Here is a 23,929-nt window from a genome sequence, read left to right as displayed (position 1 = left end):
TATCAATAAGGCCGTGTTCGTTTTAGATTTTGAGTCAAGAACTGATTAATGAACTCAAAATTGTGTTTAATTTTGAGTCCAATAATCAGTTTTGGACTCAAAATCAATTCAGAAAATATAAACAGAGCAGCACCTAAGAAACCATCTAGAAGAATTCTCTGAGACATCAGATCAACATAGAATCGCTAGCAGTCACCCTTTTTGACAAAGATTTCACTAAACACGAAGGGAAGAGGATATCAACTAATCCTTTCAGTCCGTGAATTGTGGAGCTTCTATTATTGAGAACGACTGTACAAATTTTGTTTAATCAATAAACATTCTGATACAATTAATGATCAACTAAAATGGAAAAAAAAGAAGGAAAAGTGAAAGGCAAAATGGATGAAAGGTAAAAACTAATTAATGCTAGAGATTTTTCTTCACCAATTCAAGAACCTGATTTGAAAGACTCTCTGCAAATCTCCCAATTACTGATTCAAATTCAGAAGCTTCTGCTCTAGCATCCAAACTTAAACTTCTCTTGCCAGACAGCACCAAATCAGCAAGCGCCTGAACTTTTCTCATTATTGATGGAAGGAACTTTGATGCTAAACAAGATAATTCTTCCTTGGGCCCAGCTGATATTTCTTCTCTCGCAGATGGAATTCCCAATTCCATGTATAACTTGAGCACCCTCTCTGCAGCAGTATCCAAACTGAGCAATGCTGCCCTACATTCGTCAGTTCTGTCCTGTGTTTCAATTCCTTCAGGAATTTCTTGCTTTGGATCTCTCCCTTCAATTATATTTCTACTCGTGGTCGAGTTTGTAGCACTATTACTAGAATCATTTTGTAGGGGAACAACAGTACCTGAAAAGCTTCCTTTCAAATTCTCCTCATCCTATTGTAGACATGAAAGGGTAGCTGTACGTTAAATAAGATTTTAATTTCAATAGAGTAAGGTGAACTGTAAGTGCCATTTAATAATACGCCACATGGTTCTTGAACCTATCCCAGTTCCAAGCAAGTAATCAATTTGAAGTAACACTTGAAATTAAACAAAAGTTGGGTATTAGGCAAAGCTTTATGGTTCATGCTTTTGAAGTTCTTGATGAACCAAAGTTATAAAAATAAATTCAAGTTTAATGTTTAAAATAAAAAACAAATGCTGGCCAAATAAGGTTTTGTAAACTGGATGAAACTGCCCGGATCCACACAACAGCAAGCTAGAATGATAAATCAATGAAATAGACTGATATGAGTCACCAATTAGTTCGAATTGCCAATGTTTTCTGTTTTAATTTAACCAAAAATGAATCACTAGCTAGTTCACACCATGAAGTTTTTATGTTTTGCTTTAGCCTGTCCAATTGATTTCAGCATTCTAGCAAGGTGGCCTTCTGGATTGGTGATAGCTAGAGTCGGAGTTTACTCTGAACCCAATTCACTGCTGGATCAAGTCTTTTGAGTTTAAAGTACCAACATTATAGACTGGTATTCACGTTTCTCAAATACTCAACCAAAGCTTTTGCAGTGCCCAATTGGCTGTACTGGACTTCCAAAAAAATGATTTTCCTTCAGTTCAACCTGAAACTTGATGAAATCAACTTGGCGAGATTTAAAATACTTGATCAAGCATTTAAAAAAACCATCCCCAATAGAGGAAATCAAGGTTTGGCAGCAATTCATAGTTTTGTGAGTCCGTTGTAAGGAAAAAATGAATTGAGTAGCTTTTATTTGTAAAAACCACATCATATTTCATAGTAATTTCCTTTAGAAGAAAATGGATTCATAGAGTCAAGAAGTCAGCCCAAAGTAGAAGCCATGTTACATTTTTCTAAAACAAGGTGTAATCTCTCAAAGGACATGGGTGTTTTTCAAGGATTTTACAAAACCGGGGTCAATATATTTTAATTTTCCTTCCTTCAAGAGAAATTCAAATTGCATCTTTTTGTGTGAATGGCCAGTGCTGATTACCATTGTTCAGAAAAAAAAAAGGGGTAAATCAACACTAATTCTAGAAAGTGTGTGCATTATACCTGATCACAAGCATATGACAGTTGAGGTTCTTTTGACAAATGAGTTGATGGATTCCCGGATGAATTTTGACTGGCTTCACCGGGACAATTAAACCTGTCAAGACCCAAATTTTCACTGGATGTTTCAAAAAGCCTCTTGCTGTCCGTTAGACATTCACGACGCACAACAAAACGTGCCGAGAAGCTTCTTCTTGCTGATGATCTTCTGCCTTCAAGCTGAAAACAGAGAAATACACCAAATATGAAAATAAATAAATTTTCAGACACATGGGTGCACACACACACACACAACGTTGCATCAGTACGTGTATGAGTGTTGGAATCCGACACAAATATCAAAGATTCATGGATTCGTCAAAATATTTTAATCAAATCTCAAATTTTAACTTTTTTATATAATAATATGGCTATAACAAGTAATGTATAGAAAATTTAAATAGGTTAAGTAAATATAATGTTTTATTCCATATATAATTTACTATTATGATGGAATAGTAAAGTTTTGGTAGTCGTATTTGTGATACGACCAGTTACTCCAAGAATCGAACCCCCAAATTGTTTGTCTACAAAGTTTCTGCCCAAGAAGACAAGGATCCAAAGCCGTATCACTTTCGGATCCAATCCACCAAAATTCGATTTTGCGGCCAACACAATTTGCAGCCAAGTTGAAATCCTCCACCAAAAATCTCATGTGAAGAGAGAGATTGCAACGACCCCTTTGTAAATATGGAGGGTTTCGACACAAGCAAGAATGAGGATTTTGATTTTGTCTCAACAAAACCACTTCAAATACAATGTTTGTTTCTGTGTGAAACGTCCAAAAAACGAACCAGAAACAGAGCAGAGAGAGAGACAATAGGGTTTGAAGGACTTTCCATTTTGTTGGGATTTGAGAAAGAGCATAGCAACACGTCCTTCAACACGTCTCTGTGTGTTGCACACAAGAGAAAATTGCCAATTCGGTAGCTGAATATTCGTGTCTACAAAGCTTGAGAGAACGTGGGTTCTGTTCCAAGCAATTCGACCCAAGATTTCAGCCCAAAGCAAATTGTATTTCAACAAATCCTCCTGATAAGAACGATCTCCCCAAAACCAGTGACTCAAAAGAGTAGAATAGCCACCAATAAGAGTCGTTCCCACAAAGAACTCCCAACGGCCAATCTTGATTCGGAAGAAAACCCACGATGTAATCTGTATTCCAACGAGTGTTTCCAATCAAGAATTCCAAATCAATATCTGGGTTGAAGAAACCCACGCCCAAGAGAGAGAAAAGCACGCCCAAATTGATTTTATGTTTCCATTTCAATGGCCTCTGCAGATTGAAAAATTGTAGACAATCCCTTTCTTTAATTCAACTCAAAGAGCAATTAGTATGTGGGTTTTGTACCCAAATAGGATTCGACAATGGATTTTGCTCCTTTATTTTCACCGACCAAGGGATTGAGAGTAACCCCAATACCTACAAAATTGGCGCAAGAGAGCCCTATATGACCGGCGATATCACAAAGTGGGTTTGGAGACAGCAGCACAAGCAAATCTATGGCAAAAACCCATCAGGGATGAGAAATCCACGGCTAGATTCCGAAAACCAGCGAGGGAAAACAGGGGAAAAAACAAGAGGCGGTGCCATGCTGCTTCAAGAATTGTTGAGGCGGTGGTAGTTTATGCTTGAAGCATTACGCCTAAGGCATCAAAGTGGAATGCCAGACACATTGCCTCCAGCCCCTATTTATACTCTGTATAAATATTAAAGGGATAAGGATGAGAAATAAGAGAGGAGGTTATGGGCTTCAGTCCATATGGGCCCATACACCTAATCCATTATCTATGGGCTTATATTAGAACATATATCCAACAGTAGTGGGCCTTCAACATTGTGTATTGTTTCTGCCACGACCGAATTTGTAGATGAAATGGGAAATACCACTATTGTAATTCAATATATTCTCATTTTCTATACCATACTTTTGGCCAACACTCGGTTTTACTGCTTCAACAACAACTGAAACAGTTTCCTCAAATTTAATTAACTATTCGGCACACCAAACCTTGTTAATAAGCAATTTTACCTTGGGTTGACAAATGCAATTTTACTTTTGTATTTAATCAACATGTAAACTCTGTAGAAACTTCATTTCCCTTTTCATGCATTTGTATTTCATATTTTCTAATTTGAAAACGCAGTTTCGGTGGTTGCCTTTCCATTATAATTTTCCTTTTCTTGCATCTCAATAAGAAAGACCAATTGCAGCTCCAAGTCCCTATTTGTTTGCCCTCTTTTTCCTTTTTCCTCTTCCCAACTTCTTCCTCCTTTAGTCCTCCCATTTCCTCCAACGTTATCCAATCTTGAACTGTTTTTCCATCATTTCAAGAAAAAAAAAACTGCTCGAAGTAATGGATATAATCTCGAATATCATTTTTCCTAGTAGCCACTTCCATGTGGTACACACTTGTTTTAACACCATATTTTCCTAGTACGCACTTCCATATCCAAATTTTCAGCATACCATCTAGGAACTCTAATGTCTTTTGCTGCAGCAATGTAAAAATGTAGACAACTTGATCTCGAAATAAAAAATGAAGGAGAATAACTCTGAAGTTTGAACCTCAAATGATGAGAAAGTTATCCCTTGAAATAATAAATTCGTGATTCTTCAAGAATTAGAAACCATCAATTGCAAGAGAGCTTTTCCCATTTAAAATCTAGTATTGTCAATACCATTAAAAAAAAAGTATTGTCAATATTCATGATTAAGTGTGGTTTCTATTTTTTTTCCCGAATCAGGAAGACATTCATAATTTGGAAGCCTGGCCTAAAGGGTTGAAGGGAATGTTTCACGGCTTCTAGTTGGAGAAAAGTGCACATACATCAAGATCATTTTTTGTCATAAGACAGAGCACTGCTAGAGTTTAAGAGATGCTTGCCATTTTCAAAAAGAGAGCAATGCATTTGCAAGCGAGGAATGGTGAGGATTATAAATCAGTTCTTTTCTATGATTATATTTAGAGAGTTTCACAAAGTTATTCCCTGGAATGCCGGGAATGGAATGATTCACAACATGATGGCATTCTTTTCACCGATTAGAATTCCTAGTTGGAAGAAGGGCACATAATAGGTAATGACAGTAAAGCATCATTAATTGATGCCATTGTCAATGAAGAGTGGGCCCTTCTGATATGCTACGGAATATAGTGAATGTTTTAGTTAGCCCAAGGTTTACCATGGGTTCAATTAATCATCTTTTCCTTGTTGTTTTGATGGTAGCAAACCCAAATTGATTAGTCTTTATGGACTAATGTGTTGCATTGGAGTATTGTGCCTTAGACAGGAATTTCACATGTCAAACCAAAGATAGCACATCTAGCACAATACAACACAACACAGTTGCTTGAGGATCAATACGCACTAAAGAATCAAGTGAGCTGACAAGCAATGGAAACACCATTCTAGGAAGATGTCCAAGTCAAGAGCTCAAGTCAAAGATCCCACAAGCATGCCTTGCACAATGCTACGAGGAGCTAGAAGATGAACAAGTGTTGGTGACTTCTCAAGCATTCGATGTGAAGATTAAAGAAGAGAAGTCACATGGACCAAAGCTATCTCAAGTGCTCACTTACAAGCACAAGAGCCCATGAAGATCTCTGAAGCCAATGCAGACCTATTTGTATTTCATGGAAAATCATTTTCAAAGGTCTTAAACATTGTTAAAACAAAAGCTCATAGCCCAAGAACCAAAAAACCAAGTGGTAAGTTAAATTAAAAAGTGAAATGACATTAAATTGGAACTTGCATGGTAAATCAGAGACCTGATTTCTACTTTAAATGATCCAAATGATTTTTATATATTTTTAACAAATAGCTCTCATTCTTCTCATGTCTGTAGAGTACAAGAACGTCAAAATCCGACGAGAAATGAGAGAGATGTGAATTTTACAAACCGGCATAAAAAAAACATTTTTTGCAACCGCAGACGACCGGCCCGGTCAACCTTCGTGTCCAGAGACACAAAATAAAAAAAATTCCAGCGAACATGGTGCGAGAAGAAAAATTCCAGCCTCGGGCGACCCAGTCTGCGCGAGAAACTAGCCGTTGGTGATTTTTTTACCTTTTTTTCCTTTTTTGCCCAAATTACGCCCAAACAGTCATGAATAATTGTTGGTTATAAATGTGATGTTTTCTCATGGGTTTAAGAACTTTTGGACACATTGAATATCATCCTTGAGCTTAAACTTTCAAGTTTTCTAGATTCTTCAAAGAACTTTGATTTTGCATATCCTTTTAAAGAAGATCTTCATAGGCTTCTACTGTATCTATCTTTGGAGAGTTATTATGAGCATCCATTGTTGTATCAAGCCTACATATAGGCTAAGAGTGTTTTCTTTGTTCTTCCTCATGTAATTGGTGAGAAGGGTTGTAACCCTTGATTGTAGTGGAGAGGGATTCAATCCCCGATTTGGTGGTGATCGTAAACGGCTTGAAATCCAACTTTAGTGGGATTGGAGTAGGCCTTCAATATAGTGGAATTCAAAATAGTAGAGAAATCCGACTTTAGTGGGAGTCAATATAGTGGAAATAATCCCAAGGAGGACCAACATGGGGGGTGGACTAGGCCTTCAAGGTAGACAACCGAACCACGATAAATCCTTGTGTCAACTTTTGTGTGGTATTTGCCTCTTTCTCTATCTCTCCCTAATCTCCTTGTTTGATTGTATGTTTTATCATTAATTAGCTTTTACAAAACATTGCATATTTTATACAAGCTAATCATCCACTAATAATCAAGTTGTAAACCATATTATGAATATCTATATTTAAAGCAACTTGATTAAAACTAGGGTGATTTTGGAAAAAAAAACAATTAAAAGGCAGAAAGTTTTTAAATACAAACAATTCAGCCCCCCCCCCCCCCCCCCCCGCCCACACACATATCGGTTGCCACACCAGGATTTCAGCTTTTCTCTTATGCATCTAGAAGGAAATCGTCACATTTTTTTAGTAGTAACGATGGAACTTTGTTAGAACTAAAATGCATTGAAGCACAGGAAATGAGAGGTTGTCCATAAAGATAAACACAATCAACACAAATGCATCAAAATGGCTGCATGGGATAACCTCATGAATAAAAAATCGCCAAATATTCTCTATTTCTTTTGGTAGCTCACAACGTATGTTGTGTCCAAAACATAATAACTTGATTCAGGGTTTATTTTGTGCATCAGATTTGCAATTCAAGCATTATCTGGAATAGGTCTATGCATGCAATTCCTTGAAAAGAAAAAAAAAATACCATATGTGACTGTAAGGGTGATGAGAAAAAAAACATGAAAGTAGCGAATTAACTATGTACCTTCATTACTTCTGATAAATTTCTAAAGTGCTGGCTGAAGACATCACTGCCGTTACAATCTTTATCACTGTTTTCATTGTCAGTTGTTTGCAGACGGATGTCATGTTCACAGCATTCAATTGCACTATGAACACAGGACTTGTCTTCATTCTCAAAATAATCGCCAATGATATTTGATGTGACTTGTTCACTTAATTTCAGCCCCCTCCCATCATTTGTATCCTTGTTATGAAACCCAGACATTGCCTCCAGGGAGAGAGAATCCTGAGTAGGAAAATTGCCTAACATGGTGTCGTTGGTCCCATCTTTATCTGAGCCCTTCAAGGGAGGGTCTTCTACTGCATGACAGCGATGAAATAATTTGGACGAAGTAAAATTTAAGAGTTCCTCTCATAATTAAATCTAGTAGCTAGTAGATGCATCATGTATATAAGATCTAAGATGAGAAAGAAAATAATTCAACTGCCTCTGCATAATGAAAAGAACTCAAAATTCAAATCTTGAGAAAGGAAAATTAATCAAGAATTACTGAACTTTGTTCCTTGTTGAATTGGGTCCCAGTTAAACTCAAGTAACTCGTACTTAGATGTTGTTCCTAGTCCTACGACGAGATCATTTTCTAGACAGTTGGGTCCTATGATAGCTTAATTTTTACTGTTTGTTGTTGCTCCAAACACCACATGCTGACACTTCTACTAAGGACTCATAAATAAATGAATGAGTGAAAAGGGAGAGTTCGAGGAGCATGGAAAGGGGTGTCATCCATTCTCAATTTGGTGAATAAGTCAAACAAAACTGTCCAGTGCCAGATCTTTGTCAAGACTCAAGACCATGCCTAAAAACAGAGTAAAATACGGGTTCTAGGCCCTAATCTAGATGGCGTCTCTAAGATTCTCTCTTCTGTGGGATAGAACCTCATAAGTAGGACCACAGGGTTGAAGGCCAAAGCCTTTACGATTGAGCTAGAGGCTCAATCCCTCAGCTGCCAAATGATATCACAATATCCGGCCCGGGCGTTTAGTGTTTTGGGAATCTATATGATTTCGAACTTACTGAATGTCAAGATCGCACTTCATACTTTCTCCAAATATTTCAAGATCCTTGGCTCTTCTGCCTTGTAGAGACCGTTCACTTGACCGACGATGAGCTGTGAGTCGCTGTGAGCTTTTAATCGGTCGACATTCAATTCGGAGGCGAGCAACCCTCCTCAGACGAGGATGCAAACGAAACTCCCCTCGTGATTAAGGAATTAATCAAACGAGAGGAGAAGCGTTGAGCAGAACCTTTAGAAGATGAAATTGAAACTATTAACATTGGCACTGAATCCCTGCTTCCAAAATCAACACTCTAAGGCTCACGAAACACACTTATTTTCATTATCTTTCAAGGAAAATGACTATCAAACACCCTATGATCGAATACATGATAAATCTTTATAAAACAGCCCACTACTTCATTTGTATATGCTGATTTTTATAGAGATCAGCATTTAAGGCTTAGATATACAGTGTACATAAAGAAAAGCAACAATTCAGTGGAAATGAAGAAAAATCATATAATAAGAAAAGGAGATTCCTGAACGCATAAATTTAGAGGAAAAGAAAAGCATCAATTGAGTGGAAATGAAAAAAACTCATAAAATAAGTCATAAAAAAGGAGATTCCTTGAGTGGAAAAGAAAAGCATGAATTAAATTTCTTAAAAGAAAGAAGAAAACTCATAAATTAAGTCGCCTAAAGAGTGGGCTAGCGTGCGGTCGACCACTTGTGTGGTCAAAATTTTATTTAAATAGAACATTGCACTCTTTTTTTTTAGGGAGAAATATACGTTGTCTGTGAGCACTAGTGTCCTTTGTGTTGAACACCATAACCCACAAAAAAGCATTTGCGAGTTTTAAACTTTTTTTCTTTTTTTTGTATGGAACAATATGTGGATAGTGAACACATCCGAAGGCCTTCAAATGATTTAGGTCGGGGTATGGCCAAATAATCTTTCATAGGGTGAAGACCCTCCAAATACTAGGTAGTCGATTAATTAAGTAAACATCGGTTTCGAAGAATACATTACTTAGGGTTATGTATTTAAACCACAAATACTCTATCTTTTATAGGTTTTCCTTTCATTATGTTTAGTATCTCTTAACCATTAAAAATATGTTTAGCATCTTTACATAGGTCTCTTTGGTTCCCATTGCATACACCAAGTTTACTGTGTTTCAATATACCAGATCAATGATCTATCTCTTTGGCCAAACTCAATTATCATGACATACCTATTCTGGATAGAGGAATTTAATGAGTGTCTTGGTACAGATAGAGCCTGGGCTTACTCAATTTGGGGACAGGAACTGGCACCTTGATGTCTCTGAATTCTCTCATTGAAGGGGTATCTGGTAGATCGAGATAAACAGTATGAATTGTATGCCAACGCCCCTCCATGTCAAATCTGCTAATGGTTCAAAGATAAGGGAAAACATGAACAATGCAGGTTCTACAACCATTTATATTAGTTAGAAAGAGGATTAAAAAAAGTATTGATATGATATCCACCTCTTAGTCCCTCGACCCATTGGAGAATTCTTCGTAGTGTCCATACTAGATGAGCTTTCAGATGCATTAGAGAGACAGAATTGATTGCCTCCCAAGTTTGGTTGACAAGGAGTGCAAACCTCAACATCAGTGGTAGCTAAGGTCCCACTGTTATTGTCCATTGGCGAGGTGCAAGCTTCAAATTCTACTTCCTGACAACAATGGCAACAAATTACATATCTAAGGAGCAGCTGTTTGATTTAAATCCAGAAGCATTGTGCGATTTATTTGTTACTAAAAATTTTCTTAACTTTATAGAAGGAAAAACACTTGTCAGTTTACAAAAAACAGATAGACCACAGATTTGCCAGTAGCAGCCACCAGCCAAAATGCTGAGATATTGAGTGGGGATAGGAAGGCAACAATGGGAAACTTCTCGCAAATAGTTCTCAACAGGCCAGACAAACTTTAAATTGATGATGCTTTGGTTAAAACGCTGAAATACTTTTTTTCATTGCAAGGAAACACCAGGGGGCAGGGACATTTACATATATTTTGATTTGTTCTAGAATGACTACAACATATAGCTGAATTTAAGAACACAAATTGACTATTCCAACAATACCATTACTCTTTCAAGAAGGGTGAATATTCTGGATTTAATGAGATGTTTTCGATTTCCACATTTCCTGAGAATTTCATATCTTCAAGAGCAATTCAGAATATTACCCGAATTTTGGTACTTCATAAGTCGGAAAATATGGGTCATATTTCTCATTTTTTGAATATACAGAAAAGGTTTCTCTAGAATATTACACAAATTTTCAGAGGTCTTCCTACAAATTACCTGGGATAAAACACATTCAGGATCACTGTTGACAGTCTCTTTTCTTGTTACTTTGATCTGTGCCCACTTTGGAAGCCTTGAGGTACTAAATTTAAATGCTGAGATCTCTCCATAGCCCATATCTTCAATAACCATTCTTTCACCATCTTGGTTGGAATTCCCTAGCACAGAGATATCTTTTAAGTTATTGCTTGAATTGTGACCTACCTCTTCACATAATATGCCTTCACTTGGAACTACCGACTGGGATGAATTTCTTGGACACAGAAAATCAGTGCGTTCCGTAATTATCTGGAACATTGTTGATGACAATAGAGCTGGCAACTTCCATACAAAAACGCAGCTATCACCACCAACCTGGAATATCATATGAAGAACATCAAAAGTTCAGAACTAAGAAATTTTACAAAACAAAGAAACAACTCAAAGGGCATCATGGGCTATTTGAAAGATCACTGCATCAATGCTTCCTACCCGCACAAAATCATTGCACGATGGGGATCTAGACTCATTTTCGTGACCGACATATTCAAATGTATGTGTCTCACGAATTTCTAGGGAAGGGCAAAGATTTTAATTATTTTTATTTTTGGGTTTACATTGGAAAAAAAAAGGGAAAATAAAAAATTTAAAATATATAAAAATATAAATTTTAAGAAAATGAAGAAACAGAAAATATCGTGAAATATTGTGACACTTAAACAAAAAAAAAGCATCGCATTATTTTGTAGAATCTCAGGATAATTTGGGTTTTAGTCATTTTATCAAAATATTCAAAAATCGCTAAATTTTAAAATGTCAAATATGCGTGTCATTATGGCAAGAGTCACTAGGCTGGTATTGGAGTTGCAGAGTTAATGAAAAGCCTCGTCTTATCCAATAAGTATCCATATGATTGGTTTATGTTTGAGTCATATGCTTTTCTTGTGGTGCAGACCCAAGGTTCGTTGTTTTTTGCATTCTCTTCAAAGTATAAGTCTATGTGACATGTGGAGGCATTTTTTTCAAACTTACATGATCCAAAGGTTTTCATGAACTACCCAAGCGTAGGATAGGACATTTCAAGTACATAACAGAAATTTACTTTAAAAAACCTAATAATGTTGAAGTTCCCGAAATGCCACTAAGGAAGCAACTCCGGTCTCTCAAGTCTAGGGTTTTAGCAAGAAAAAACCTATTTTAGTGATCTTATTTGTCCAGTTTGTGGATTTAAGATGAAAAAAAAAAAAAGTTTCTTCACCACATTGGTCAATAAAACTCACCAAAATCATCAGTGCGGGCATTGGTTGAGTTATCATGTGACAAATCCACTTTTGTGGTTAATTGTGTGAGATACAGTCTCTGTGTTCTGTTTTTTTTTTTTTCTGGTATTGTTCAGGATTTCTAGTGCATGAAACCGATTTTTATGTTTTCTCCAATAACATGAGGTCAACTTATGAGAAGTTTTATGATCAGTTGACTGCAAACATGCCCAGCTGGCTATTTAGTCGCCATGCTGTCTCGTTTGGAGACTGTCATATTCAAACACTGGAATCCCTTGTTTTGAGACTTTTTTCAATTTTACAAATTTTTTAACAGCTTTTCAGACTTCACTATTCAATTTTCCCGGGAGAGAAAAATTGATTTGGCATAGCAAGAAACCAAGTTGAGACTTGGAACTGCAACAAATTCAACCATCTTATTCTCTAGGAAAGAAAACATATACAGCATAGAAAAATGATCTATGCATCAATGCAAAGAATGTTTGTTATTTACAATATAGAAGTTGAGAATAAAAAATAACTTACAGAAACTATGTGCTTGCAGTCAGGCAAGAAAATGACACCAGTTATTACTTCAGCATGCCCAGTTGCTTGCGCGACCAGCTCTCCACTGGTAATATCATAAATGATCATGGATTTGGTAGAGTAGCAGCAAACCAGATAGGTGCTGCTGGGGTCTATAGTTACCTGTAAAATGTACATCGCATGGGATAAGGCCATGGTGGTGGAAGTGTGTGTGGGTGAGTGTTGTGGAAAAAAGGAGAGGGGAGGGGGCATCATGGGATCGTGGCCATTGTCATAATAGAAGCGCACCTTTATTGGTTCCCCAAAATCTGGATCTTGCTTGAGTGTTTTAACAAGGTTCGCAGAGGCGAGGCCAAACAAGTTAATTTTCTTATCCTAGAAATGGAATAACATAATCATGTAATCAGAACAGTGTTGTCTTTACAATGCAAAATTAGTGAAAAATGTGTCACCATGACAAGAATTTGACCTGCCCAACAGTGACCGCAACCTCCAATACAGGATCTGTAACCATGTCATATACTGTGCCATGAGATGCAATTTGATGATGATGACGCAAAATCCTATACCCATCATCCGTTACAGCCACATTACGGAACAGAACAGACCTGTTCAATTAGGTCAATAGTGTAAACATTCCAAAATTTTGGGTCCCTATGATTTCAAAATGTAGAATTAAATATCATAAACTTAAGACAGTTTACCTATCAGCACTGCAACTGAGAAGCTTACAACCATTGCATGCGAGTTGTACAGAGGTAACTGCCGCTGAATGATCGTCAAGGCTTTCAATGAGATTAAAACCCCTGAGATAAAGAATATCAGAGAACAATACCTTAGGGGGCCGTTTGGATACCATAATTTTAAAATCCTGAATTTTTTTAAGTTTTTTCAATCCAGGTTTTAGAAATCTTTGGATGGAAAAGAGATCTAGGATTTTAGCCACTGAGACACAACTTTCAAGCTAAATCCCAGGATTGTAAAATTCAGTAATCCAGACGGCCGCTAGAAGTTCAAAGGAGAAAGAACCACCAAAAAGATATTCAGTTAGACCTTTTAACATCATACACATGGATTGTTCCATCCCTTCCTCCCGAAGCAAGCAAATTATGAGTTTCTAATTTCTGCTCAGTAATGACATGTTTTGCACTGGTCGAGCTAAAACTTAATGAGAGGACTTCTGAACCATGAGCCTCCTGCCACAGTGTCCAAGAAATACATTGGAACTTGAAACAACAAAATATGTGAAACTATCAATATAATATTAGCCATAACTACACATTTTTACAAGCACTAGACTCTGGGGAGAATGGAAAACCGAGAAGAAAAGTAACGAAATTTCAGGAGGATTAATAAGGATTTATGTTTTTAAGAAGTTGATTCCAAATATTTTCTCTTCTAATGAATGTCTCTGCATGCATCTGTCTATACATTTATGTGTGGGTGTATTTGTGCGCGCGTGCGTGTGTGTGTGTGTGTGTGTGTGTGTGAGAGAGAGAGAGAGAGAGAGAGAGTGCAAATATGTGATCTTGAAAAGAATTTCTGCAACATGGTCTGAAATTTCGGCCGGGACCGACACCGAAAGTACCTTGATTCGGTGTCGGTCCTGAATTTCGGCCAAATTTTTCTTTTAATTTTTTTCCTGAAATTCTGAAATTTTGCAGAAACTGTGGCTAAAAATTCAGAAATTTCCGAATTTTTTTTTTTTTTACGAAATTTCGGCTGAAAGCCTGAAACCGAAACTGAAATTTCAATCCTTGTTCCGCAATTCCTTGAAAACTTCCTTCAAAGCATACCTCCGGGAACAGCTAGAATATAATTCTTTACTAGTTCTGAATTAAAACAACATAGAAAGGTACATGTGTGTCCCTAGCATTCTTGTGACTATGATGAAACATGGTAGAGAATTACCTGTAAACATATATAATCGGACGTATATAGATTATAGATATGGATGTTTCCATGGAAATCCCCAGCAGCCAAGTATTTTCCATCTGCACTAGCTGCCATAGAACGAAAACCTCGACCACCAACATCAGAGTCCACAATATCCCGTTCAAAGACTCCAGTGCTCACTACAGGACAAATTAAAACAGGTGATTAGCGAATTCTAAAATGAAAATAGAAATCCTAAAATATCTGAGATAAGCAAAGACTAATTTCTAAGGTTCAGTTACCAAGAGGAGCTGAGAACGAAATGATGCAAAATTGACCCTATGTAGAATCCCAGCAGTTTTTCTGGTGCAAATGAAATTTATCCCTACCAAGAAATATGACAGATTGCTAGAGATAAAAGTCTGAAGTGAAGTTACCAAGAGGAGTTGAGAACAAAATGATACAAACTTGACTGTATGTAGAATCCTAGCAGTTTTATGTTTCAGATGAAATTTATCCCTACCAAGAAATATTACAGATTAGTAGAATAGTTCAAGAAGCTATTTTACAGTCTGTAACAGTAGGAATATGAGTCAATAAACTCATTTTAGTACGCAGTTAAAATGCTCGTAGAAGGGAAATGGGAGAGGACTACATTAATATGATTGCCATGTACATAAAAAAGAAGGCAATTAACTAGATTGTCGTGGTATGGGAATGTTAGCCCTTTTGGGTACGGTAATCCTTTGTGGGCGGCCCAGTGCACGAGGCTCCCGCCATTGCGGGGTCTGGGGAGGGCTAGATGTACGCAGCCTTACCCCTTCTTTGCAGAGAGGCTGTTTCCGTGACTCGAACATATGACCACCAGGTCACAATGGAGCAACATTACCGTTGGGCCAAGGCTCGCCCTTTTGGGTACGGTAATCCTTTGCAGTAGAGATAAAAAAAAATTCTTTAAGTACACTATGGCTCTCAATTTTAGATATAAATTCCGTTCCGTTCCGGCCGGAACGGAATGGGCATATTTTCCGTTCCGGTCGGAATTCCGGTCCGTTCCGGCCGGAATTCCGGTTTCCGGCGGAATTCCGGCCGGAATGGCCGGAATTCACTGTTCCGGCCGGAAATGCGGAAAAATTCAAAAAAAATCGAAAAAATTCAAAAAAAATTACAAAAATGCCATTAAGGCCGTTGGAGAGTGTATTTTACAGATTTGCCCTCGTTTTATGACTGTTTTATAGTTGTTGGGAGGGCATTTTTTGTCTTTTTCCAAAAAATTCGAAATAAAATAGTAAAAAAATCCAAAAAATTACAGAAATGCCATTATAGCTGTTGGGGACTGTTTTTTTACAGATTTGCCCTCGTTTTATGACCGTTTTATAGTTGTTGGGAGGGCATTTTTCGTCTTTTTCCAAAAAATTCGAAATAAAATAAAAAAAAATCCAAAAAATTACATAAATTCATTTATGGTTGTTGGGGAGTGTATTTTACACATTTGCCCTCATTTTGTGACCGTTTTATAGTTGTTAGGAGGGCATTTTTCGTCTTTTTCCAAAAAATTCGAAATAAAATATAAAAAAATCTCAAAAATTACAGAAATGCCATTATAGCTGTTGGGGACTGTTTTTTACACTTCTACCCTCATTTTATGACCGTTTTATAGATGTGGCTGGCAGCTGGCACTATGTATTTGGCTTTTGCTCTTCTATGTTCTACTTTTTTATGTCTTAGTTGTATTAAACTTTGGTTTTTAAGTAATAAATATGTCTTTTAGTTCATTTAAGTGTTTCTTATATTTGTCTAACGATTTCTAATTTTTTAGGATTTTTTTCATATTTTTAACTATTTTTTTCGACCGGAACGGAAAGTTTCGACCGGAACGCCGAACGAAACGGCCGGAACACCGGAACGTTCCGTTCCGGTAGCCAAAACGGAACGGCGACCGGAACGGAATTTATAACTAAGCTCTCAATTCAATAGTTTCAAGAACAGCAATATCGAATGTTGGAACAAGCGCATAAGTCAATCACAATTTTGATATCCTTACATAAAGTGAAAAGCTGAAGCCATAGTCCATTTCAAATGGAAACCATTTCTGGAAAAGATGACCCAATAGCATCCTAATTTTCATATTCACTCCATGTTATACCCGCAATATGACATGGCATAATGTCTGTTGTCGGTTCTTGCATTTACAAACAAAAAAAAAGAACTACAAATCATTATGCTATGGAACAAGCTTCTCAAGCAGATAAAACTGTACAAATTAGTGCAGCATGGTCTTAAAACTCAAAACATCAAGCAATACCCAGTTTTTTTTCGTGGGCAATGTGGAGTTTGGCAGACCCCTACCAGTAACACGCCAGATTCAAATTGTGAAGGCTATCAAAGATTGTAATCTTTTTCAAGCAATACCCAGTACCACGCCATCTTTGATTTTCAAATAGATTACCAACTAAAATAGAAACTGATTGGTTGGTGCAAGACTGTTGAGCACCTAAAAGCAGCGGTGTAAACAATTAAACTAGAAAATCAAACAAGGAAAAAACAAACAGTATCAATGACTGCCGAAAATGAACATGATACACAGTGCTTTAATATACCTTACAAATATAGATATTACCTAAATGTATTGTGCCTTCTTGCTCAGTGTTGAATGAACTATCAAGTTGTTGACTCGTGGGGATCTCTGGTTTAACGTGTTCTTTGTTCGTAGCAGATTCCAACGCAAGGTCCCATAACCTAATAGTGCCATCAGAAGAACATGTTGCAAATGAAATTCCACTGCGACAACCTCTAGCAATACATGCAACAGTTGGATCATGCATGTCCTTGCAAGGAACATTCTTCACATCCCATATGCACGCACTATGTGAAACAAGCACACAGCACCTACTAATCTGAAAATGCAACAATTTTTGCTCCATCAAAATCCATGTAAACAAGAAATCCATGCACTAGAGGGGAAGAGAAGGTCACTTTGATTTCACCTTAGGTACATCGCAAACATCCCATACATAGAGACTGTTATCCCCATAAACAACTGCTGTGAAAGTACCAAAATAGAAGCATTAGACACACTTTAGGGTGCTTCTATAGGAAAGATTAAATACCACTGAGAAAGAACCAAAACAGAAGGATTAGACACATTTTAGGCATGGAATTAAATTTTGGCCAAAATACAGAAATTTCAGAGATTCAGTCGGCTCAGATTTCGACCAAAATTTCAGAAATTTCGGCCAAATTTAAATTTTTAATTGTTTTCCAAAATTTCTACACTTTCCAAATTTCGGAAATTTCTTTAAATTTTTTGGAAAAACCCGAAATTTGTTTCCTTTAACTAATTTCGGCCGAAATTTCAGCAAAAACTGAAAATTTTCGGTTTCGGTTGTGGCCGAAACCGACACTGAAACTGAAATTTCAATCCTTGATTTTAGGGTACTTCTATAGGAAAGACTCACTTTAAAATTTTTGATACTTAATTGCTCACCGAGCTTTTCGGAGGTTGAAAATTGGCAAGCTATTGCATCAGGGAGAAGAGCAGAAGGCGGAATACTGCTCTCAGATGATTTTTCATGGCATAGGACAGTTGTTTCCAAATGATGTTCATTTTTTTCAGAATACTGCAAACTTCCAACATATTTGAGAGTTCCAACAGCAAAGAGTCGTACTATTCCTTTACTGCACGCACAAGCAATAAGCTTGTTGGATACAGAAAGCGCAAATCCTCTCTCCACCTGAAAATTAAGTTCTTGAAATTTTGAAAAAAAAATAAAAGTTGCATTGACCAAATAAATTATTCAAAATATTAAACATGTACCTTCAAATCAATCCATTTTTTTATAGAAAACCCAGAATAAATAAGGCATAAAACACCTGCAAAGTAAAGATTAGTAAATGATACACTTGCAAATTATACTTTAACACCTGCAAATCAAACCATATTCTATGGAAGACATAAAAAAAAACCTCCCACCTCTATCTGTCAATGCATATATCGGATAAATATCAAATGCCCGATCATTATTGACAAGACTAGGTCCAGCCCAGGCAGTAGATGTGACAGATGTAAAAGAAGTGCCTTTCTGAGAACCAAGATTAATAGGCTTTCCATCAACTGCCAGTAAGCATGTTCCTGTATTCGAACGAGGCCTCGTAGATGATCCAACTTTCCAGATCTTCAAGTGCTTTTTCCCAGCAGTTATGAGAAAATTACCATCTGATGAGAAACTAACAGATAAAATGGAAGAACAAGGTATACTTGCTTTATGCTTTGTGACCAGCCTTCCATTTCGCCAGTCCCAAAGACAAAGGTACCCATCGTGAGGAAATCCAACAGAAATGAGATGTTTTCCTGTCAAAAAGAAAAATCAACGAGAAGAAAATCAGCAAGATTGCCCGTGTCAAAAATTAAAGTTCTAAACATTGCATGCATCATGTCTGAATTTCACAAGCAACAGATACACTACAAAATGAATTGAAAAATTAAAACATAACTTCTACTTGCCCACTTTTAACTAACCATCTGGGGAAAAATCAATGCATGCCACCCCATATCGATGGCCCTTCAATTCAGCAAGAAGAGTTCGCGATGAATAGTCCCAGACTAAAATTTCCGGTTGATGTCCTGCCTGCAACACCATATCATCTTGATGCATCGATACAAAACATAAATTACCACTACAAAGTAAAAACACATTTAGTTACAAAATTGCTCCCAGCTCTGTTTCATAAATTATAGAACCACATGCTAACATTTGATTATGGGTATACAAATTATTATTTTTTAATGAAACATATACAAGACAATTTTGTTGTGTAAGAAGATACATGAATAACCTTGAATATTATCTCGAAACAACATGAATTCGATCCTAAGGAGTTTTTTTTTTTTAATAATTCCGAAGGAATTGTCTTGTATATGTTGGGGGTAGAAAAAGGAAAACTCTAATACGATGACTACGCGTGGCATCACCGTCATGGCGAGGCCTCTCGGCTAGGATAGCAGGCGGCCTCTGGGAGAGACATCTCATCCTGGCGCATCTCCGGCTCGGAGTAACCTCAGCCCTGCCCCCCTCCCCGACTGGAAGCCTCCCGAATCACCTAGCGTCGTCTCCAATGAAAGCTCCCGACACCTCATCGCTATCACGCAGTGTCACCGCCAATATCTGTGTCAAATCCCGCCTCCGCCGTACAAGGCCCTGCATCTGCCAGCCATCAACATGTCACCATCAAAAGAACCAGATCTCCCACTCCGTCGTATTGCATCTTCCATGATTGTACACGCATGCCCTACCACGCCGGGACCTCCAGCAATATATGAGTTCCACATCACCACCACATCGTGCCTAGGAAATCAGAACTCCTGCCTATAAAGGGGAACCCCCCACTCAAAGAAAAGAGGAACCTATTCACCTCACACTAGAAGAGAGAGTGAGAGACATTTAGCATTCCTACCAGAGGAACACACATCAAGCACTCAGTTGAGCCCACTCCATCTCCTACACACACAAGTAATCACACTCTCAGGTACGGGTATCCGCCCTCCGTTCACGGCGATCTTCTCACCTCTACTCCGTTCAGCTCTCCTTTCTCCTGGTGCCTCAATCTGACTTGATTGTTGAAGGGTTCCCTCGCAGTTCCGACTACGGGTGGTCCTAAACCTTTTGTTTGTGGACGCAGGTCCAGGGTTGAGCCAACCCACTATATAGAGCCCAACAGGAGGCAGGACCCCAACATCCTGACCGTTCACATCCAAGCACAGATTCGAGCAGCATCAGAAATAATGGTGCTCAACTGACTATTAGAAGGGGGGAAAGAAGAAACTGACTATTTCTCAAATTGTACATCTAGAAGTTGCAGAATAGTTCAGGAATTCCATTTTTTAATAATTCTATGACTTCTAAGAACAATAACAATGTGCCATTCTTGACAAGTTGCATGTTCACTAGGACATTCACACAGCAAGCTTGCAAAGGCAACATACTGAATCTGAAAATAAAAATTGATCCATCACATCTACATACCTTAACATCTCAGTGGTCACAAATGGAAGAACTCCAAGCAAATGCAAATACAAGACAATGTGTCAGCATATAAAGTTATCTAAGTAATATGAATTTTAACAACCAAGGTGTGAAGGTATGGACACAATCAAACATGTATCTATGTCATTCAGCGCATTGGCTCTATATTGGAAACCAACCACCCAGAAGAATAAAATGTGTAATAAAAGGGTCTGGCTTAGAATGACATGCAAACAGACATAGGAAAAGGAACAGCGTGCTAAGATAATGCAGATTATGCACATCATGCAAAACAACTGACAAATCCTTAAGCAACAGAGTGGAGGAGAAACTAAACTAAATAGCAACCTAGTTTAAAAATAAACCCAAAAAAATGTCAAGTGCAAAAAAAAGAGCTCTTCCACCAACCTGTAGAAATAATATTATGCATCTTCAAGTTACTATATGTCAGTATTTAAAAACTCATATTTGGACGAGAACTTGCTCAAGGAAAAACCGGGTCGACTCGCGAAAGTCAATGAACTTGCTGAAGGTAAAACTGAGTCAACTCAGGACAGTCAATGATTGATGCAGCGAGTTTTTATTGACTCGACAGGGCCAAAATTGAGGAGATTCGGGTGAGACAGTGATTGACTCAAAGAGCATTGAAACAAAGCTAGACTGATGAAATAAACGAGACAATAAAAAAAGCAGGCTACAAAAAGTAAAAATAAAATAGAGAAACCAAGTGACAAATTTACGTGGTTTGGCAGTGTGCCTACTGTAGCCCAAGGGTTCAACAATTCACTCCGTAATCCCATGTTTTGATGATAACAAACCCATCATGATATATTACTTAAACTATGGACTAATGTTTTGATGTGTTTAAGTGTAATATTCTAAGAAGCAAAGGCCAAAGCAAGTTCACTGTAGCCTTGGACCAAAAGCGAAAGCTGGAACAATTCATGAAGAATGCTTGGAGCTGAGGCAAGGATGAAGATCAGTCCAAGATTGAAAATCTGAAGAGAGTTATTCTTTTTCTTAGAATGTAACTAGTCTCACATGTGGCTTAGCAAGTCTTGGCACTTCACATGTGTTTAAAATGGTTAAAAATAAGCTAAGGAACTTGTAAAATCAATAGAAGCCAGGTTAAAAATAAGCCAAGGAACTTCTAAAATCGATCGCAGCCAGGTTAAAAATAAGCTAACGACCGTGACTTACCATGGACGACCAAACAGTACCTGTGCAAATTTAATGAAAAAACAGAAGTGGCTTCACGGACGACCATCACATGGAATGGTCGACCGTGCATAGGGACGGTCAACCATCCAGAGATCTGCTGCAACGGGCAGATCCCTAGCGGCTAGCAGGATGGACGACCGTGGTTCGTCCGTTCTGGTCATTAGAAGTCCCAAATGGTTAGTTTATGGGGTTTTCAATAAAACCAAAGCTTGGGTTCAGTTGTTTTCAACTCTTATGCAATCCGCGTATGTCGGCAATAAATTCAAAGTGTCCACCAAATCATAGCTGAGAACCTATTTTCAAGTGTGAACTCACACTCATTTCTAATTCTCTTTTGTCATTGCTTGCTATTCATTTGAGAGATTAGATTAGGACCTTTTGTAATCTTCTTGAGTTCTGAGAGAACTTTTCATATCTCGTTCAAAGATGTCAAATTACCAAAATGCATGACATAGATGGTTTGCTATGTAGCAAGCATCTGTTTCGTTTGAGTATGTAGATCAGTAAATGTATGTCTTGAAATGTATGTATCTATCAAGCTAGGTAAGCCTAATTTTGTAGTCACATGAAGACTATGAGTAGAATTACTAGATTATTGCAATTGCAAGCAGGAGACAAAGATATTTGGTAACTGAGTGTAACCCTCTGTCACTGTAGCCCATTTTAATCTCTTTATTGGAAGAAGATTTGTGCCTTGCCTCACCCAAATCTCTTCTTTACAAAACCGTGTTCTCCACTGCATTCATATGGATCATTTCATCTTCGCATTTGTTGATTCCAGCATCAACTCTGTTCTTTTCACTGAGAACTAGGTTTATTGAGGGGAACACACTGAGGAACGGAAAATCCTAAATTCCAAACCACTCAATCAATCAATTCTTGTTACTTGAATGTGAACCATTCGTCAGTTTTTGTTTTGATACTCCATTTTCATACTTTCAACTGGAAAATTAAAGCTCATTCATTCAGCAAGATTTTTTGGCTGAGCCAGAGTTTCAGACTATCAGGTGGCAAACCAGGCCCAACCGAGAAAGAATCCCTCTCCCTTATAAGATATCTGAACTGTTTAACCTAAAGTTGTGATCTTGGGTCGTGGTATATGAATTTTTAGTTATTGACTAAATCAATATAAAAACGTTGATCTTCAATTCTGTTTTGCACACACATAAATATTAAGCTTTAGCTCAAAATATTCTCTAAATTCCATGGTTTTGATTCACGCAAAGAGAGAAACAAAAATGAGAAGACAAATGAAAAGGTTACACAGTAACCTCTCCAGCTGCAATGAAGGCCCCTTCTCGACGTGAGACCGCGACACAACTCAAGGGTTTTGGTGATCGAGAGGACACCATGAGGTGCGATTGAATGCCTGAATCCACGTTGTAAACAACAATGACACATCCTGCCAAGTAAACGCAGTTCCCAGTCCAGATATTTGAAGCCAAACCACTTTCATTTTTTGTTGTCAATCCAATGATTTCCTCCAAAACGAGCTGTATATAACCAAAGAAGAGAATGGAAGTAAGGGCTCAATGTTTACATATTTGAGTGGATTTTGCAATTCTATTGAAGGCGTTTATGAAACATGAATGCGACATTTTCATTCAAATAAAACCCTAGAATCATAGAGAGAGAGGGTACCTTCGGAGTTGAGTCTGATTTTTTGGGTTTAGGTTTCAACCTCATCTCCAAAGATGAAACCCTAGACCCGATTAATAGAGATACCGAGAGGGAAAAAAAGACCAAATGTTTTCGGTATTGAATGGATATTTAAGATAGTAGCCGAAAAGAAAAGTTGCGGGTTTTGAAAAGAAATTAGGGGCGGGAAAACAATGCAAAATTGAAACGCATGATTAACTAGGGGTGGCCATAACCGAACTGTAAAAAATATTTTTAGTCCGGTTCGGTTCCACTGATGAAGAACCGAACTTATTCGGTTCGGTTCCGGGTCTAATGTTCTCGGTTCGGTTCCGGAACCGAAGAACCGAACTTTGAATATATATATATAATATTTCTATATTTCTATTATACATATACTTAATAATATAAATTACTTATAATATTAATAAGTAATAGTTAATACTATTCTTATAATAAGAAAGTAACTTATATTATAACTTTAATTAAAAGTTTTTATAAATTATAATTAATAATTAATAATTAGCCATTAGAACCGAAGAACCGGACCGGACCGATTATGTTCTGTCCGGTTCGGTTCGGTTCTTACGGTTCATGGAACCGAGAACCGAAAAAAAAGGAACCGAGAACCGAGAACCGAACC

The 23,929-nt window shown here is 37.5% G+C and overlaps 1 protein-coding gene across 7 annotated transcripts; it reads right to left on the bottom strand.

Moving 5' to 3' along the window:
- Positions 1-239: 239 nt before the first annotated feature.
- Positions 240-23,412, bottom strand: LOC143856725 (Transducin/WD40 repeat-like superfamily protein). 7 transcript variants are annotated; one of them, XM_077367002.1, is made up of 20 exons: positions 23,290-23,408; positions 22,920-23,141; positions 18,924-19,032; positions 18,378-18,755; positions 18,222-18,277; positions 17,892-18,138; positions 17,392-17,447; positions 17,025-17,301; positions 14,441-14,604; positions 13,583-13,725; positions 13,234-13,335; positions 12,999-13,137; positions 12,818-12,904; positions 12,530-12,691; positions 10,743-11,099; positions 9,917-10,107; positions 9,697-9,815; positions 7,369-7,703; positions 2,021-2,236; positions 240-882 (listed from the first exon to the last, which is right to left on the bottom strand). In XM_077367002.1, exons 1-20 carry the CDS (start codon positions 23,332-23,334, stop codon positions 409-411), a joined length of 3,879 nt encoding a protein of 1,292 aa, XP_077223117.1. In that variant the 5' UTR covers positions 23,335-23,408; the 3' UTR covers positions 240-408. The 7 variants fall into 7 exon arrangements, with proteins under 7 accessions (XP_077223117.1, XP_077223115.1, XP_077223118.1 ...); XM_077367000.1 differs by having other exon boundaries at positions 7,369-7,706; positions 23,290-23,407; XM_077367003.1 differs by having other exon boundaries at positions 9,697-9,812; positions 23,290-23,407.
- Between the last annotated feature and the right edge of the window lie 517 nt (positions 23,413-23,929).

Source organism: Tasmannia lanceolata, unplaced genomic scaffold (genome assembly GCF_043159265.1).
Source record: "Tasmannia lanceolata isolate RefF3 unplaced genomic scaffold, GAP_Taslan_0.1 ptg000023l, whole genome shotgun sequence".
Lineage (NCBI taxonomy): Eukaryota > Viridiplantae > Streptophyta > Magnoliopsida > Canellales > Winteraceae > Tasmannia > Tasmannia lanceolata.
Note: the sequence above shows the minus strand (reverse complement) of the source record. Positions and strands in the feature narration are given on the sequence as shown.

Bases quoted from the DNA above. Each gene is read 5' to 3' on its own strand.
- LOC143856725 (XM_077367000.1), bottom strand. From the start codon at position 23,334: ATGAGGTTGAAACCTAAACCCAAAAAATCAGACTCAACTCCGAAG. The intron at 9,816-9,916 runs GTGGATATCATA...TTGAACCATTAG, and splicing joins ATGGGTCGAGGGACTAAGAG to CAGATTTGACATGGAGGGGC. The intron at 883-2,020 runs GTATAATGCACA...TGTCTACAATAG, and splicing joins TGTCATATGCTTGTGATCAG to GATGAGGAGAATTTGAAAGG.